This window comes from Phasianus colchicus, chromosome 1 (genome assembly GCF_987193195.1).
Source record: "Phasianus colchicus chromosome 1, bPhaCol1.hap1.1, whole genome shotgun sequence".
In the NCBI taxonomy this organism is placed as follows: domain Eukaryota; kingdom Metazoa; phylum Chordata; class Aves; order Galliformes; family Phasianidae; genus Phasianus; species Phasianus colchicus.
The window spans coordinates 112,958,276-112,977,715 of NC_143436.1; the positions used below are offsets into that span (position 1 = coordinate 112,958,276).

General features: G+C 38.3%; 1 protein-coding gene across 1 annotated transcript in view; it reads left to right on the forward strand.

Annotated features, from left to right (window-relative positions):
* MAOB (monoamine oxidase B) overlaps positions 1 to 19,440 on the forward strand; it is a 53,048-nt gene that overhangs the window by 19,213 nt on the left and 14,395 nt on the right. Inside the window, exons 4-8 of the mRNA XM_031594599.2 lie at positions 11,931 to 12,035; positions 13,039 to 13,130; positions 16,006 to 16,147; positions 17,433 to 17,582; positions 18,245 to 18,404. Of these exons, the coding sequence (XP_031450459.1) occupies positions 11,931 to 12,035; positions 13,039 to 13,130; positions 16,006 to 16,147; positions 17,433 to 17,582; positions 18,245 to 18,404 (649 nt within the window). The remainder of the gene's footprint in view (positions 1 to 11,930; positions 12,036 to 13,038; positions 13,131 to 16,005; positions 16,148 to 17,432; positions 17,583 to 18,244; positions 18,405 to 19,440) is intronic.

A 19,440-nucleotide genomic window follows, 5' to 3' on the forward strand; every position in this document is an offset into this window, starting at 1 on the left:
AATTAACATTGAGATTCACTATATGCTTATGAAAAGACATGATGATAGTTGTGTACGATCAAAGGTTAAAGAAAATGTTTATGTATTTAAACTGACAGCAATAGAGAAAAAAAGTTCTAATATGTTTTAAAGTATCTTTCCCATTCAATTGTTATGAAAATGAAGTGTGTTCTCAAAGCATTTTCACAATATTTTGCTTTCAGGATCTCCTCAATTGTAGCAGGAAGTCACACTGTGAGGGAAAAGTTCCTGTTAAAGACAATTGATATGGCTGATCTGCATGTTGAACTGTGAGGATAACTTTGCTCTCCTAGCATGGTGGCATTCCAAAATACTGTCAGAAGTCACTGAAACATACTGGGTATTGCCAAAGCTGGAGTTGATATGGGGATCTTGTCTGTCAGAAGCCAGCACAAGCATGGCTGCTTGTTTTGTAGGCCAGACCCCATTTTCTTTTCAGATCATTAGGAGCCAACTTGTGGGAAGGATGCTAGCGTATGCTGGTTGAAATGAAGTAGAAGTTTGGGCTCTTTCCAAAGATAATGTCTTTCAGTTGACCACAAGTGTCTTAACACATGGATTGCTAGAGGTAGGTTGGGTTGCAAACAGCCTTTTGCCATTATCTATAGACACCTTTAAGCACAGGGCTGAGAGTGCTCGTGTGAGTCAAGGTTCTCAGCCTTCCTCCCTATCCAGAACTGACAGAACTTGCTGGTGTTCAGGAATGTATCCCAGGTTGGCAGTAAAGGATGTGCCTTGGCTCTGTCTGGGTATAGAAAGGGCCTTGCATTGTGGCAGTAAGGCTCTTCTCAAACACAGGGCTGAGCCAGCAGAGTCTGTCCAGGCATTAAGACTCAAGTCAAGGGAATTTATGCAGCTGTACAACTTGTGTCTAGAGATCTAGAGTTGAGAGAAGCCACTCTTATCCAGAAGACATTTAAGCCATCCAAGTCTGGAGATATGGGACGCTTGACACTTTGGCTAAGGTCTGCATCTGTGAGTTATAGGTGCACACAGAACCCAGGAGGTCTGCAAGAAGATGGAAAACCTGGGCTGACTCTAACACTCAAGTGCTAGTGCTGTGGCCTGCTAGTAGAATGCAAGTTGTGTCCTTAGACATACCAGGGAGATGTGGCAAATGTGATAGTTTTATACTTGGAAGCGTGGTGGTCTGAAGGTTGTCAGGTATGTATGAGATTGGCACCCTGACTTACAAAGACCTATGGAAAAAGAGATCCTGGAAACAGCAGGATCCTTCGAGACTCCAGTGTGTCACAGTTTTATCATCCTGCTTAGAGCCATATCCAGTCCTGTGAATTACTGAAAATCATCTGAGGAGACATATTGCATGTCTTGGTGGTGGCTGCTTGTGGGAGAGCTTCTGAAGGGAGACAGGGTAGAAGTGGCCAGGGAGAGAACTGTGTACCAGGACTTCCTGGAAGCCAAGCAAGGCTTAATGAGAGAAAATATCACACAGACAGTAGCTCCTCTTTGGAATTTCCTAATTTCATTCATTTTAAAATCTTTTAGTTCTTTTTTACTGCTATGTTTATACAACTATGGAAAAATATTATCATAGTCAAGGAATTACGATTAAAGAGCTAGAATGCTATATAGTAAACATGTACATAATTGCATGTACAAATGTACAATGTACATTTGGGTCCATTAATCTTTGAAGTTTTGCATTTCATGTAACTGTAATACAGTCCTTGCAGATCTCTGCATGTGGCTCCCTTCACTTTCCCTGCAAATGGACAACACTCTTGTGTGCTCCATAAAATCCAAGCTACATTCTCAAGTCATACCTTGTAAAACAGATTCAAAAATATACAAAGGTCTGAGTGAATTTAAATTCACATGCTGACTGAAGCTTCATGACTATAGACTAATAATCTAATTAAATTCTGGACCACAGCATTCTCTCTGAATCCAGAGAGGCAATGAAACCTAAAGGTTTTAATTTTTGTCTAACTACACTATCAGGCATCAGAGTGTATCTTGGAAAATCAGCTGCTGTTTTTACAAGTACCCAAAGGCAAAATCAAGCCTTTCATAGTTAATTAAATTCATTTTACAGGCTTTTTAATACAAGTAATATATGCAGCTTCTTTGTACTACAAAATGAAAAGAATGCATTTTGTTGATCTCTGGGTGTGTCTGTGCTAATTAAGCTTTACCAGCTTGATTGGATTGTGTGTTTTCTTCCCCTTTAATCATTTTTAATGCCAGGTTCTATTGTGAATGTATTTTTGAGCTCACTTATATTGTGTTTGATATCTTCACAGAAACTCAAAATTGTATTTTTGCCCTACATATTTTTTTATTTCCCTCCACTTGTTAAACATCCTCTTTTATGGTTTTTGAAAGGAGATTTGTGTGCTCTTTTCATTTGTTAAGCGCAGTTTCATCAGTCTCAGTGAGAAAATTAGTATGGCTCTGCAGGTTGTATTTGGAAGGCAAATTGCTATCTGAACACCATTGCTTTTCAGTAGCATAATCAAAGTTAGATTCATAAATCTAGATCTAAGAAGTAAAAGTATCTGAGATATCAGTATCTCCTGACAGTTGTCCCTTTGGACCAGTAAGCAGATACTAAATGCTTCTTAAAATCAGGTAATTTTTCCTTACCTACTCAAGAGAGTTTTCAGGGCCTTATCTTAGATAGGTAGTTCTGCAGCTTTTCACCACCGGCTTTTATTTTTCTTACTAAAGTGACAGCGTTTGTCTTCAGAAAACAAGCCAAACCATATACAGCCCACATAATTTTTACTTTTGGTATGTAAGACTCTGGAAAGAGATGCTGAAATACAACAATACTTCAAATTGTTGTATTGGATTAATTACGAACAGATTTGCTTGGCTAATCCACATTGCATTTAACTGCAATCCCAAAAGCCATGCAAACTTCTTGTCTTTTAAAAAGCACAAATCCCTGTTATCAAGTGTAACAGATACCAGTACCATTGCTAAGTAAGGTAACTACAGTTTTTGGTCTGCTATTATAACTCTGTAATTAAACATTTATTTGTATGACTGGTTTGATAAATCAATCTTTTTAGAACTTGATTCCTTCATATATGGTATGGATGATCTGCTTTTTGTCCTGCTCTGATGCTAGCTGAGCACACTCTGATCCCATTTTCAATAATGGAAGGATTGCATGAAAGCTGGCAGCACAGACTGTCAGCAAGACTCCTCTTATTGACTACATGAGACCAACAGAACTTGTTTCTCAAAATCTAATCATTAGTCTGTCGTAGGTCCCCTGCTCTGTTGATGTTCACTGTCACTTTTTTCCAGATCTTTTTTCCACCAGAACTGTTGTTGGGGTATTCTGGACCTTTCTGGAATTTCCCCAGATTGTGGGAACTGGCTGTTCCATTTCTTCTTCTTCATCTCTGTGTTGTCTTGATGCAAACTGGAGATAGTGCTAGCGATTAGCTAAGTAGCTAGCTATTGGGATTGTGTGTTGCAGCTGTAATATTGCTCGTGGTGACAATTGATATAAACCCTGCTAGTTGTTCCATTACCATCAAAAGTCAGGAAGCTAAATGCTGCGTACATCCAGAGGGGTCTTTCAAATGCTGGCTGAAATATGAAGCATCTCTTCCCTTGTCATCAGGCAGATTCTTAGCAGTGAGTTTCTTGTACTCATTACTGTGGTTCTGCTCCCTGTGAGGGGATGGGCTTTCCTCATGCCCACTCATGTTCCAGCAGCGCTGGCTAGAGTGTCTGAATGTATGTCATGTGCCCTTCCAAGTTTAGCACAACCTTCATAGTTATCTACAATCTGGCAACTGGGGAGAATGCTAAGGTGAACCCAATTGTCCTGTTCTTGGCTGAGACAGAGCTAAGTGCAGCACAGTGGCTGCTGTGGTGCTGTGTTTTGGACTTGTGATGAAAACAATGTTGATAGCATACCAATGTTTTAATTATTGCAGAGCAGTGTTTACACAGAGCCAGAGGCATGTCTCAGCTTCTTATGCTGCTCTCCCAGTAAGGAGTTGAGAGTGCACAAGGAGCTGGTAAGCAACAGAACCAGGACACTGACCCAAACTGGCCAAAGGGATGTCCAGTACCATATGGCATCATGCTGAACTGTAGAAGTGGGAGGAATTGGCATACCACACTCATAAAAATCTGTGCCAGCAGAGGTGACCTGTTGTTTTAAAGCTGCTGTGATGACATACCTCACTGTACTCACATCCACTGCTTGGTCTCAGTCAATGTTCAGTTAGTGTTGATGAATGTCAGTGGGTGCCATCTTTTCTGCTTGGAGGAATTCAGTGACACACCTTTGCTTCATACACGCTTCCATATCAGATACCATTCTGTCAGACTGCCCCTCTGCTGCCATCTGCCACAAAATATAAAGGGATATTGGTGGGAAGGTTCAGCCTCTACTGCCATATCACCACCATCCACCTCTTATTTTGTGGGCCAAGCTCATAAAATATGAGGCATTGCTTTCAGAGCAGCTCTTGTGTATATGTGCACAAACAAAATATATTTCCATTCATTTTCTGTCCTATTAAACTGTCATTATATCAATCCACAAGTTTTATCTTTTTCCAGTTCTTTCCCCCCGTCCCATTGGAGAGGAGTACTTGACTGAATAGCTGTGTGGTGCCAAGCTGTTGCCAGGGTAAACCTAGCCTGCAGGGCATTGCTGGGTTGAACATTTGATCTTATACACACAATACTTCTAGCTGGGACCACAGATCAGTTCTAACGTTAGCAGGCTACATGCTGATCTACAGTGAATCTGCAGAAAAAATTTTTTACAACCTCCTGGGTGCCATTCATTTTCAGCGCTATTGTGTTTATTAAAATGCAGTTTGCTGTGATCTTGTTCATGAATAAAAATGTGATGGTCCTGTTCTATTAGGCTTTAACTTGCAGCAGGAAGAGTGATTGCTTATAGAATATATATTGCTTATAATTGGGGAATTTGCTGGTGTTTCTTCTGTGCTATCACTGATGCATACGCTAAAGCAACATGATTTATTTAAGCTTTTGACCTGCTGCTTTGCAAATCTAAGGGCAGTATCTCCTGCCATAATATGTAATGTAACAGCTTTAATGGATTTTGAATGACTAGATAAAAGCACTTTCATTTCTATTTTGTTTGTCTTAATTAGAGTGCGTCCAAAGAAGGAAAAGTCTGTGAGGCTATTAGCTACCAAAAATTTAAGTGAGGCAGAATGGCATCGTGTCTTTATTTTTCCCTTTTTCCTGACAGTTTGTAGGTGAGAACTTAAGAAACTGGGGAGAATCCTCTGAATCTTGAAGAAGCTGGGGATCTGGCAACTTGTGAAAGAAGCCATGTAAATTCCAAGACAGTGAAATTACTACGGCGCCTTGGTAGTTTCATATGTTCTTGCCGGAATGCAGATCTGTGTTGATTAAACTGTATCCTAGATATAGGGATGCAATCATTCCTGTCACAAAATGCCATGTCATTATTCACCCTGACTGAGAGCCTCAGGGGAGACTCCGAGGACTGAACAGGCGGAGGTAGGTGAGAGCATCTGCCAAACCCACAAGGGATGTCCTCCATGCTGTGAATGAAAAGCAGCCACTGGCAGTAGTAGAGGGAAGGCTGTTCTTTTCGTACCTACTCTGTAAATAATGGACGTTTTCCCTTTTTTTAATGCCAGTCTCTTGGCAGCAATTGCAACAAGTTAGATTGTAATTAGATCTTTTTAAAAATAAAATGAAAAAAATAATATTTGTATTACAGCAGTCTAAAATGGTCAAAATGTACTGCAAGTCTGCAAAGTGATCTCTGTCAAAGGGGACCATAAAGAAGAGTCTCACAAGAGATGTTTATTGATCAGGAAAATTGGCTGGAAGGCTGACAGCTGTGACCCGATGGCAGCACCAGCATGAAAGCAGTAAGGAAAGTGAACTGGAAATAAAATATGCATTTCTTAATTAAAACTGAATGCAAACAAAATTCCTCAGCCTCAGCCCTCCCAGTCCACAGGGTCTGTTTCCTAGAAGATAAGGAAAAGGATCTGTACTCCCACCTAGCTTATTTAATTCAGGCTGCTAGGAGAAAAGCTTCAATTGCATTTGATTACAAGAACTGATTTTTGTTTCCCTTGGGAAGCTGGTTGAGGCCTACAGAAATGCAGAATTAAATACATACTGGAAGAGCTGGCTGAGCCTACTGTGTTTCACGTCTGTAAAATTTTCTGTAAGATTTCAGTTTTTAGATAAAAAATGTAAAAACCTCAAGTATCTCAGAAGCAAAACCAGTGATGCTAATGTTATCTTCTGCTTTAAACAGCATTTTCATTTTGAGAGGGCAAGGATGCCCTTGTGTTTAGGGATTGGTTTTGTGTTGCTTTTTTCTGTGGGTAGAGAGCTGGTTTCATGGTTAACTCCAAAATGACACTCCTCTTTTCTTCTGGGGTTTTTGTTTTTTTTTTTTTCATTTTTGCCACTTCTCAGCTTCTGGGAGGGGAAGGAAGTTTTTTAAGTTAAACTCCAGAAATATTCTGAAAAAATTTCTTTTGATTTTATCCCCTTCATTGGCAGGTTTAATTCAGGTATTGAAAGCCACTTGGAGCCAGTTTCAGAGAATATTTAGACTGCAGTCCATTGAATTCTGTGCTTCGTAAGGTACCTGAACACTGTTTGTAAAGGTGTTTCTTAGTATCTCTAAATAAAAAATCTGGTTCAAGTAGGAGGGAGACTTAGTCAACTCTTTTCTCAACTGCTTGGATCCAAGAGTTATATTCGCTTTTAAATTCATAGCAGAACCTCAAGCTTTTTTTCTAAATACTTTAGTGTTATATTTTTTTCTCATTCTGCTTTTTTCAGTTAAGACATATATCTCAGCTTTTGTGTGACTGATGTGGTGGCAGAGTGAAGATGAACTTTACATCTATAATACATTGAAAACAAATTGCTCCCACTTGGCTTCTTTTCTTTTTCAAGATGCATGTTTCAGGCCAGAGTGTATAGCTATGCTACATTTAAAATGAAATTACTTGTGCTGATCAAATTTCACGAAGTGCTTAGCATCCAAAGCTTACAATCCCAAACTGAGTACTGAAATATGATTAGAAGGTATTTTGGCACATCTTAATATTGTAGATTTGCATCATTAGTTATCTAGATTTTCTTTCACAGCATTTGTATTTTCTAATCTTTGTATCTTTTTATCTTTATGATAACTGTCAGCACAGTAACCAGTTGAACTTAGAAGAAGGCCAGGTTCTCAAAGAAAAGACTTTACTGTCTCAGTTTTCTCTGTTAGCTTACTTACCTTTCTCTGCTGCTAGAGATATCATTTGGTGCAACTAGCTGCCACCAGTTCTCTAGTTTTCCTGAGAATTACGATTACATGGGAGGCTGAGTCCCAAAGGCTCATAAAATGAAAACAACAAGGAGAACAGTTTTCCACAGTATAGCAAGTGAGGAAATGAATACGAGAGTCAGGTACTGAGTTCCAGCCTGATGTGACTTCTTGCTATTTCTCATTTTCCTCCTCAGGATTTTATATCTTAGAATCATACAATCATTATGGTTGGAAAGGATCTTTAAGATCACCTTGTCCAAGCACCAGCCCATCCCCACCATGCTCACTAAACCATGTCCCTCAGTGCCACATCCACATGGTTTCTGAACACCTCCAGGGAACGGTGACTCCACCACCTTCCTGGGCAGCCGTGCCACTGCCTCACTGCTCTTCCCGAGAAGAAATGTTCCCTAATATCCAACCTCAACCTCCCTTGGCACAACCTGAAGCCGTTACCTCTTGTCCTATTGCTGTTACCTGGGAGAAGAGGCTGTTTCCATGCTTTACATGGATTAGGTTTCTAGGATATTCAATTGAGAAAACAAGGTGTGATGTACCCACGCTTGCAGATCAGCAGAGGGCACTGTATGCCCGCAAAGCTGTGTAACTGTGAGTTAACATGCAGAGTGGCATCCTGGTGAAGTTAGAACCTGCTACTCTGAGGTTTAGAGGGCTTAGCTGAGGGAGTATCTGTGCTTATTCATGGATGCAGAGATTCCATCACAGGGTCTCGTTTCCTACAATAAAAGCTGACTGTATTGGTAAGATGTTTATACCAGCTATAAAACCCAGACAAAGAGCTGCAGGTCATGATGTTGAACACTGCTGAGGCACATAACATTTAGAAGAACATGAAGGGGTATTGTGCATGCAAAAGCAGCAGTCTTCTGAGATCTCAGTGCAGAGAGATACTGATGTCACTTGCTGGTAGAGCACGTCTTTTCTTCCCTAACCATTCGCTCACTGCACTCTTCGAAGGGAAAGTGTGTGGGACCAGCCCTGTGGCCTCCCAGGTCCTGGGAATGATATGCAAGGGGTTCCTGATACTCAGTTGCTGTGTTATATATTTCCTTTATCCCGCAGTAGTAACCTATTTCTTGTTATGTCAGCTCTTTGACCTGGTGTACGTAGAAAGTCTATTTCCATACCATTTACATTATGTAAGTCCAGTATAACTAGCCCAATGTTGGTTGACATGACATTCTTCAAAACATGAATGAGAAAATGTGTTGGGAATTATAATAGTTCTAAGTTGGATTCCTCATTTCCCTGTTTGTTTATTCTTGAGACAGCTGTGTTCTTCATTCAGTTTGCTCCCTCTAGTTTCAACTTTTTCAGTATGCTTTAGCTCATGCTACAGCAACAGTCTTCAACAGTCTTTTCAAGCAGCAAGTACAATAGCACGTAGTCTTCCAGCTGCCAATGCTGATGTTGGAAGCATTGCAAATTGCATTATGAATCAGTTTCTAAAGACTGTGCATGCTCTCTACTAAATACCATTGAATGGAATCCTGTTTCTCCTCCCTCAGGAAAAAAAAAAAAAAAAAAAAAAAACAGAAGGAAAAAAAGATAAGAAATACTTCCGAGCATTATTACAATTGTGATGTAAAAATATTGCATCAGATGATCAGAAGGGGTGATTATTATTACAGTATACTGCTCTGATTTAGGTATTAAAAACATTTGAAAAGTAAATATTTTGTGCATTTTGAGGCATACTTTTATCTACATTTCTTGTTTTTCTTTGGAGATTATACAGCACCAGTAGGTATGGCCTAAATATCAAAAAAGCTTGTTGTCTTTGTAAAAGTGCAAATTCCTCTATAGAACTGAATTGTTTCAGTTTTTGGAAAATACTCAGAACTATAAGTAATTTTTCTGTACTGCTATTTTTGTTTCTGTGTAGATCCTGGTCCTGCAGTCTCTTTGCAAACAGAATTCTGACATGCAGCACCTGGAATTTTGTCTCTATAGGAAATAAGAATCAGGCCTTAGATAATGCCTTTGGACCCATTAAATGCAACCTTTACAGTAGATTCCCTCTCTTTTGTGATTGTTTTTATTTTTCCAGGTTGAGATTTGCTTTTGTGCTTATGAGACCCGTCACCCCAGATTTCTACAGGAGAAGTATAGCCAAGTTTTCCCTTTCTACAGTTCAAATGCAGTGAAATAGAAGAATACTAAAACAAAGATATGTTTTATGTGTCTCTTAGCCGTGCACTCATGAAGAAACACCACAGGGAATTTGTAAGACTTGAATTAACTCAGAGGGGATTACTCAGTTAGGATTGCCTGTGGCAGGGCAGGAAGCTCAGAACAAAATCAATAATTGGAATAACCCATTCTGATGTTGTCCTGCTTTTCTCAAGCGCAGCAGTATACATATTTCATAAATCTCAATCTGGAAATGCTAGGTACTAAAAACCAGACTGATACACTCTTTTTTTGAAACACCTATGCAAAGTATTCCACCTCCAGTGGTCAGAACAAAGCACAGCAAAGCTGGCTCATAGCTGGCATGAAATTTTTATGTGCACCAAAAGGCTAAAAAGTAATTACCAACAAGGTTCAGATTTTACTAGCTGGGACAGGAGCTTACTTACTTTGTGACTTATTGCTCTTCCGTTATGATGCCCCCTGGTGAATAGACCATGAGGGTGCATCCCAGTTCAAATTAAGTTCACGTCAAGAGTGATCATAATAGTGTCAAAATGTCCATTTCAGAGCCAAGAGAAGGATAAACTCACTACTATTCATGATCTCCATCTGCAGGAATATATCTTTCATTGTTCTGGAGTAATGTATTTTTATATGACTGAATAAGAAAGCTGTAGAGATGCACTTTTTTTCCCTTTGAATGAGAAGTTCTTTCCTGACATTTTCTGCAGTATTTCTGAATATGTTGTAAAGTCCATTCTTAGATTGAAAATGCGGTGTTTTGTACCTTCGTACCTCTGCCTCGTGGCTGGGAATCAACTCCAACTGTAACAAAACTGCTGATTGAAAACTTTTTTTATATTGACATTTTGGCATGTTACAAACCATAGTCTCTCCTCTGAAGACCTGCGAAATGAAGTTGCTGTTTTGCAGTTACTTCTTCACATGCCATTAACAAAGAATGGCATGTAACAAAGAATGAATTTCTTTCATCTTACACTTTGCTTTCTTTCTGACTTTCCTTACCTTGGTGTTTCTTAGGAGGATTCCATTAGTCTTACAAAGACTAGGTGAAAAACCAATTTCTTCTTCCTCTAATCTGTTGTGGGGCTTTGTGTGTTTGGGTTTTGGTTGTGTTTGTTGTTGTTGTTTTTATTTGTGTTTTTTTAAACAGATTTTTAATTTGTTTTTACTCTTATCCCTGGATTTTGGCTTTCTGAGTTTCTTTTTGAATTAGAAGCCCTCAAGGTTATAAGCCAGCATTTTTCAAGGTTATATCTGATTTTGTTATTTCTAGACCAAGTTTTTTTAGTCTCTCAATATCCCTTTCTGTTCTTTTACTGTCTCTTTCGGTGTTTGCAACACCTGCAGTTTTGAGTGTCCTTCTTTCACATAAAGAGGCTAAATCAAACCTAACTCGACCCTTCTTCATGCAAGTGATCTTTGGATGCTATCTTCAATGAGATACAGTCTTGTTTTTTCATTTTTACCTGGTTGTAAATACTTGATCATGATGCAGTGTTTCTCTTGAAGAAAGACTGAGTAAATCTTTTTTAGCATTCAGTTGTGTGGCACTGTATCAAGTATCACTTAAAAGTTAGTACTTCTGCCAACTAATGTTCATGCAAATGCACTGCCCACTTAAATGTGTAATTTAATATAAGTTTTGAAATATAAGCTGTGGCACATTTAATGATCTTTATTATTCATTTACTCGGGGGAGTCCAGAACATGTTATGAAGAAATGAGTAACCATATAATGCTAATGAGCAATTCTTTGTGACTTTTTAGAACTATTATGTTGCCATACCTGTAGTCAGACAGGGAAATGCCTCATAAATGAAATAGCTCTACCAATTACCTGTCATATTCTGCTCTTAATTATGCTGGACCTTCTGAATTCATAGTAGTGGCTAAACTTTTAAAATCTAACTATTAAGTGTATAATGGTATAACTGGGACATTGGTATTGGCCATGCTGCCACTCTCCAGAATCTCTATATTACCAGAGATGTGGTTGTTGAATGAGAGGACTGGGGGTTTTGTTATTAAATGCTATGTTTTCTTGCAACTAAAATCAGTTTATTCCAGGAATGTCTCTGAGCTATGATTTTAGTGCTTGACAGAGCTCATCACAGCTGCTTCGGTCTGATTTTGAGAGAAAAAAAAACCTAAATGCAATTACCAATTCAGTCTTTTCATGAGCACTTAGGAAAATGTGCAACATATGTTTCTTATTTTCAGAAACAGCCAGTTTCTCATCTCATCTGAGCAATGCTGTTCTGTCTCATTTTCGAACTGACGTTAGTGACTTAGTGATTAAATTTGTGCATTCTTCTAGTGAACTTTCAACTATTTAGTGTGGTTTCCTGCAAATAGAAGCTATGATTGTGATTTAATTTTAGTTTTTATCAGCTTATTGTTTTTTTGTTTTTTTTTTTTTTAAATCATCTTGTAGGGTAAATCTTACCCCTTTAAAGGTGCATTCCCACCTCTGTGGAATCCATTGGCTTACCTGGACTACAACAATCTGTGGAGGACCATGGATGAAATGGGAAAGGAGGTATGGCTTGAGGAATTGCAGCTGACTACTTCAGCTCTGTGAGGGTCTGATCAGAGGAGTAAAGTAAAAATTGAACCAGGATGCAGATAGGCAAAGCTGCTCTAGCTTGAATGTTTGTAGTGCTGGCAGGAACAACAATATTTTGGTATGTGTATTTTGCTCCACGCTGGTAGACAGAACACATGTATAAATGGCATCCTGGCCAGCTTGTCCATACTGCTGAGCCTGTCTACAGTCATACCTTTGCAATTTTTTATATATGGGCATCCAGGTTTATGCTTGTGATTTAGCATTTTGCAGTCACTGAGGAATTAGCATTTTAAGAGACTTGTTGGCCTGTAACATATATCCTTCTCCACACTCAAATTCAACCCAACCACTTCAGCTTGTCACCAGTAGTTCATGATTTCCATTTAGTCACGCAGTTTTGAAAAGAAGCGACTGTACCTTGCGTAGATGACCAAGAGAGACACAGAATAAACCAGAATCATCCCTCAGTACTGTGCTTTATGTTCTAGCTCTTAACTCAAAAATTAGTGTCTGTTAAATCTTACAAAAATACATAAAAATGAATTACCCTCAAGGCATATTCAATTACGTTCACTGTACTACCTGTCAGGAATTTGCAAGCTGAGTAATCATATAAAGATGAGATTATATTGGTGATGTTGCAAATATTGGCAATAAAGCAGAAGTTCTGTTCCCTATCTTCCATCTTACATATTTCTCTTTCATGTAGTCATTCAGCTTATAATGTTAATTCTCTCCTTTTTTGCCTAAACTTTTAATTCTAACCCCAAATGATATTTCTTTTGAAGATAACACATTCACAATGAATTATTAAAAATGAATATTAAAACACTACATAAAAGTTATTTTGAAAATAGACCTAAACAAAACTCCAGATTTCCTTATTTTAATCTGAAAACAATTAGTTCACTTTTTATCTTTTTCTTCTAATATCCATTCATTTGCTGATGAACACTGTTTTATGTTACTGTAGATTCCCAACGAAGCCCCGTGGAAGGCTCCACATGCAGAAGAATGGGACAGAATGACTATGCAAGATTTCATAGATAAAATTTGCTGGACAAAGTAAGAAACTCTTCAGTATGGAAATAGATATAAAAGTTTATGTGTATAAACCTTAGAACTACAAATAGGGCCTACTGCTTTGCAAACCAGATGTAATTACCACTAAAATACAGCCTTTTTAGGGAAATGAGATGAGAAAATATTTTTATGATAGACTGCAACATCTATCAGCATATGCAGTAGTTTATATTATATTTCCATAACTTTTTAGGCTGATATAAAGATATAAGGAAAATGGGTTTTGTGTAAGGGATTACCTCTGAATACATGGGGAGTACTTTTCATCTGATATATGTCAAAATGTGTTTGGCTATTCATGAGAAAATGCTCTGGCTACAGCAGGTGTCTGAATCACACCATTGATGGAAGATCCTACCTTTATTCAGTACTGGACCACTGATTTTCCAAAGTACTATAAGAATAACATTTGTCTTGAAATGGCACTAAATCAGTCTAACACCCATCACTCTGTTGTTTAATGGCTGCACTATATACCACCCAGGGAAAAACTGAGAATGAGTGCTTCTTTTTTTTTATGTATACATCAAAGCAGTTTTTCTTTACTTGCCATTCAAGAGCAGTTTCATTGTTTTTCTTCTCACTGAAACAAAAATACATTAATTCTTCCTTGCTGTAAAGGAGATTGATTTCAACAGCAACAGCTTCAGAATTTCTAAACACCACACACTCTGCTGCAGGGTGTCTGAACAGCCTTAGTGGAAAAGCCTGACGCTGCCAGTGGCATCTGGGGAGCATTTTTATGGTTTCAGCCAGTCTTCAGAGGGTAACACGATCTTGTTAATCAACAGCAGGCTCTAGTCCAAAATTTTTAGTGTTCTGGTCATTTCGTTTTCATTTGCAACAAGAATTAAAATTGTGCATACATATATAGAAAGCCTTTCTCATTTGTGCCACCATCCATATTTGGTTAAACAAAATAGAAATACATGCTTTCATCCCACTGGCCATCTTAAACTCTGTTTTGGTAAGGAATTATTCAAGTTATCAGAACACCACATGCTTTAGTCAATATCTGATAGCTCTACAATCATAATTTTTTGATGGAATAGGTCTTGACATTTTACTTTAATATTGGCATGACCGTCAGGCTCCCTTAATTCCAAGATGCTTTTCAGATTTTATTTGTGCATCTCAACTTGATTTGCCCACATTTAGATAACGTGCTTTAGAAACTTCCCACTCCGGAAGGTAGTGATCCAGAAGGGTAGCCTTCTACTGTTTCCTCTCATCTAACAGACCGTACAGATTTGCTTTTGGCTTGTCTCATATGCTGGAAGTGCCCTATGTGCTCTTGGCTGAAATCATACTGCCATTTCTAGGTAAAACACCAGAGGAAACTAGGGAACTGAAATGCTGAAAAGCAATGGGAGAAGGCAGCAGAAATGATAAGGTTTTAACTACTGCCTAGTAGCTTCTGCCTATGAGATATTAGTAAACGCATGCACTAATTCTCCCATTAAACAAAACATCTTTCAGTGCTGATCATATTTTACAGTATGTGCTTATGCAGACAAAAATGCTAAATATTTTCTGTATTATTTTTTAGCGGTCAATAATGAAATCTGAAGACACTCATTTCAGAAAGTGGGTTAGCTTTTCACTTCAGCAGGGCTGTGTGCATTTTTAGCAGGGATAGGAGACTTTTTCTTCTATGTAGAACTGCAACTGAGTTCGGAATAGTATGTTTGAATTATGCTTTTCTCTTTTTTTTTTTTTTTTTCTATTGTATTGGAAGTTCAAAGGCTGAAAAAGGCTCAGCTGAAAGTGGATTCAGTGCTGGCTTTGGAGTTCATTCATTATTTGGTGCTTAGCATATGAAATACATTTAGACGCCCAATCACTTTTGTTCATGGTGCAATTAAGCTGACCATCTTGCGGTCCTGTTCTAAATGTCATTTTAAAGTCTTTCTCAGAATGAGGGTAGAAGAAGCATTTACTTTTCAGAGGAGGAATGAGCCATAATTAACTGTCCTAGAGCAACCCAAAATGTAGAATTTTATACAGTAATTCCCATTTTGTGCTGCCATTTTACTTCTTCTACTAATGAAAGTTACCAACAGTAGGACATAAAGCAGTAATCCTTCTTCAGACACAGACCGCTTTTCCACTGCTGGGTAAAAGACCACCATTTAAAATATTGAACTGTGCAACCAAAACTGTCCTCTTCTTTAATTTTATTTATTTATTTATTTATTTATTTTTGGCAGACATTTGCCTGAGTCTGTATATACTGTGGCCTCTCTTATGGCTTCCTTCTTGTATTTCTTTCCTCGGCGTGTTCCTGCTGCAGCAGCCCCCTCCCCCAAGCACAACAGAACAGAACAGTGTGGGGGAGTGCTGACTAACCAGAGACCTTAGATAATTAACATCTAAGATACCTAACCTTTTTAAATGGCAAATGTTGAATAATCCGTATGCTGTGTGCTTGAGGGGCAGACATTTCACAAGTGCAAACAGAGCAGCAGATGTTGGATATAACCCAGGAACCGGAGGACACGATGGTTTTGCTGTCCTGTGAAGACATGAAAGCTTCCTTCCCATAATCCTGAGTCTGGGATGGCAAGCTGATTTTGTATTAGTAGCCTAAAATGCTATTAGCTTTCATTGGCTCTTGTGTTTTCTAATTTTGCTGGAATACAGCAGTATTTGATTAACATTTTTTACAGGATTCCTTGAAAAACTTTCTATACAACCAATTGCTACTGTTTTCTCTTTCATCTGACATCAAGGAAGTCTTTGCCCTCAACTCCAGTGAAAAAAGAAGTTGACAAAGTCATTATCTCCCCAACTAAAGAACAAGATTGACATCTTTCTTCAGTCTTTAAAGCAACACACTTTCTTGTCTTTGCTGCAGGGCTGCCAAGAGTTTTGCAACTCTGTTTGTAAATGTGGATGTCACTTCTGAACCCCATGAGGTATCCGCTCTCTGGTTTTTGTGGTACGTGAAGCAATGTGGGGGGACAGCCAGGATTTTCTCAACAACCAATGGAGGGCAGGTATTGTCAGCCATCACCTTCTGCAGCTGTTGATGGACCTTTCTTTAAGTTCCATTCTTCTGCTCATATATAGTTAAGTTCAGAGGGCAAGCTGATACACCCCTGACTTTGACCAATAGCACAAAAGCAACAGCACTATTTGTATGCATTTACACAGTAATCAGACTCTTGGAAAACTCGTGTTGAAGGCTGTGTGCTGAAGTCATTGACCTAGGGATCAGTACATTTGTAGCAGTTCCTGACTCTGTCTCTTTTTTTGGGTTCTGGTCAGAACACATTGTTTACTCAGTTTGAAATGTGGGGCCGAAGCAAGCCTTACCACTTCAGAACTACTTCATGAAGATGGGAATGCTAACTGCAGGAGCTTGTAGAAGCGCTCCAAATGGATACTGAAATTGTAGCCAAGAGCTCAGTTCCAGAAGACACAAGCTTTCAAGGATTAAGACTGTAAAGATTTTAAAATCAGTCTGAAGAAAATGAACACATATGCTGAAGTATAGTGTCGTTCTAAAATGATTGTAAACTGGTACATTGGTGCTACTTCTGCATTTCAAGAAAGTGAAGACTCTATTAATAGTCTACTTTAGAAATGCAAATTTTATTAATATGTTAGAAACAATTGTATTTTTAGAAAAGTTATTTAGTCATAAATAAATATCTAAAAATAAAAATATGAAGAATTCATTACAGCACATTAAAATACATTGGGAGATATGCACAGATAAATCAATAATTGTAGATAATTTGATTATAAATACTTTTCATAAAATATTATTTGTATTTCTCCAGTATGTTAGAGGTGATTTTATTTTTTTTTTAATTAAGTTAGGTTACATACTGCAGGATACATTTTTGGTGTGAGCTATTTCATTTCTTATATTTTGTTATTCAGGGTTTCTATTTCTCATGCAGACTTAAGCAATGAAAAGAGTGAACTCAGAGAAAGGTTTAACAGTTTAAATTCTTATAGGAAATGTTGCTTATTCACACATATCTGTGGAATCTATTTGGAGACTGCATGAGAATAAGTTTTTCTCATGACATTACTGATACTTCTAGTTTTGGCTGGTAGTCAAACATGGGAGGTGCAGAAGTTCACTGAAAGAAAAAGTAATGTGGAGACATTTTCCAAGTGATACAACTAAACTCAATTAAAAAGGTTTGGCAATAACAGAAGAATAGAGTTTGGTTTGAATCCCAAGGAAAAGACTTGTCATGATACATACAGTCTTTGCAGGCACTGTTCTGCCGATTTCTCTCTGCTATGTTGTTTTCTGCGTTTCAGGAGAGGAAGTTTGTTGGAGGCTCTGGACAGATCAGTGAGAAAATAATGGAACGCTTGGGAGGCCGAGTGAAGCTGAAGAAACCAGTAGTCCGCATTGACCAGTCGGGTGAAAATGTCATAGTGGAAACCTTGGATCATGAATTATATGAGGTGATGAAACCTCTTACATCTCAGCAACCATTTTTGTTTGGACAGCTAGAAGATTTTAGTTTTCCTCTGTGACTTCTCCTAAATCCTGTAGAAAAATATAACAGAGACTGAAATGACTGTGACAAGTCACATTTTCTGGTTGTCCCTGCCTAAAAGTAATCACTGACAGGGCTTTAAAGTGATATCTAAAAAGCAAAGTTTATATTGAAATTCCTTCCTCACGAGCATCTTTATTTTGTGTTCTGTTAGCTTCGGAATTAACAGGCAGTAGTAGGGTGAACACAGCAATGTAGCTTGGTAATAAACTGCCTATGAAAGCATTTCCGTTTTGGCTTCAAAGTTGTAAGGAAAGAGACCAGATGGAAAGAAGACCAACAAACTCTTACAACATACAAAATCTCTCCCCTGGATTTTTTCAAGAGCTGGGAAAAGAGCAGCTGCCCATCATTGGAACAGATGGCTGTTTGTATAATGCTTGTTTGTTGTTTTAGCAACCAGGATTTTGTGAGGGTTTGATTTCACAATTCTTATGCAAAATGCCAAAATTGCTTTTGAAAGATAAACCCTGCAACCTCTCTAGAAGTCTGCTGAGATCATTAGAGCAATATTTAGGATAAAGTAGTGGAGAATGTATTTGGTTTATGTATAATTTTTTTTTCCAGGGCAAATATGTGATCAGTGCCATTCCCCCAGTTCTTGGTTTGAAGATTCATTTCAACCCACCTTTGCCCCCAATGAGAAACCAGCTCATCAACCGAATCCCAATGGGCTCAGTCATCAAGTGCATTGTGTACTACAAGGAAACCTTCTGGAGGAAGAAGGGTATTATGTTTTAATTAAAGGAATTAGTAGTAATAGTTGTGACAGAGAGAGGGAGAAGGTATATGGGAGCAGAACAGGCTATGAGTTCAGAGAATTATGGGTCTTAGGAAATTTCTTATTCTCCTATGCCGTTTTTGCCTTTCCCTGTTTGAGATATTTGAGGGAAAGAGGTTTAGAAAAGAGAGTGGGTGGGAGAAGAAAAAGAAGAGGAGGAGTAGATGTGAGGGGGAAAAGAAAGTGCACTCTTGCCTGTTGCTGAGTACCTTGGTTGTTCTTTGTTGTCCTCTCTTTTTCCTTCAGATTCTTGAGATTCATGATTATGAGATGAGTCTCTCCCACTTGTAAAGTAACCTAATGGTACAAGTGATATATGATGGAGACAGGTCTTATTTCATCAATTATCAGCCTGCAAAACCTGTGCCTTCTGGATGCATTGGGAAACATTCACTTAGAGTATCTTCCCATAGACATTCCTACCTGCTCCATTTATGTCCTGATTCCTCAGATTTCTTTTGCAACTTACTCTCAGACAAACTGTGCTGTCATAAGCACTCATTTCTCTTCAGTGGTTATGAGTCCCCATTTGTACTTGTGTAGAAATGTCACACACCCTTCATCTCTGTGAATGATTTTAACAGTTCTGGATTTTGACATATTCTGGCCATTAGGGTTTGGAATGGATTAGCAAGAGATGATTCCATTTCCTAGTAGAATCCATAGTTTTCATACTCTCCTTTTCTTCTGATTGTTCTTTTAAGAATGCCTGCATTTTCAAAACAATGTACAAACATCTCCTCCTGGGTCTGACATAATGTCACATATGGAAACGATTGTCCTAGGGGCATTTGAATACCTTCAGTATCTGAGAACAATCTGTTTCTCTGCAATTTCTGTGCAACCTTACTAACTGGGTTGCAGAATAATTCATTTTTATAACTTGAATTCAAGAGTAGAAGATTCTTTTATTGTCTTTTCTTAAATAACACTTTCAAAAGTTGTTGTCAACAGATCCCTTCTAGATAGTATCTAGCACTTC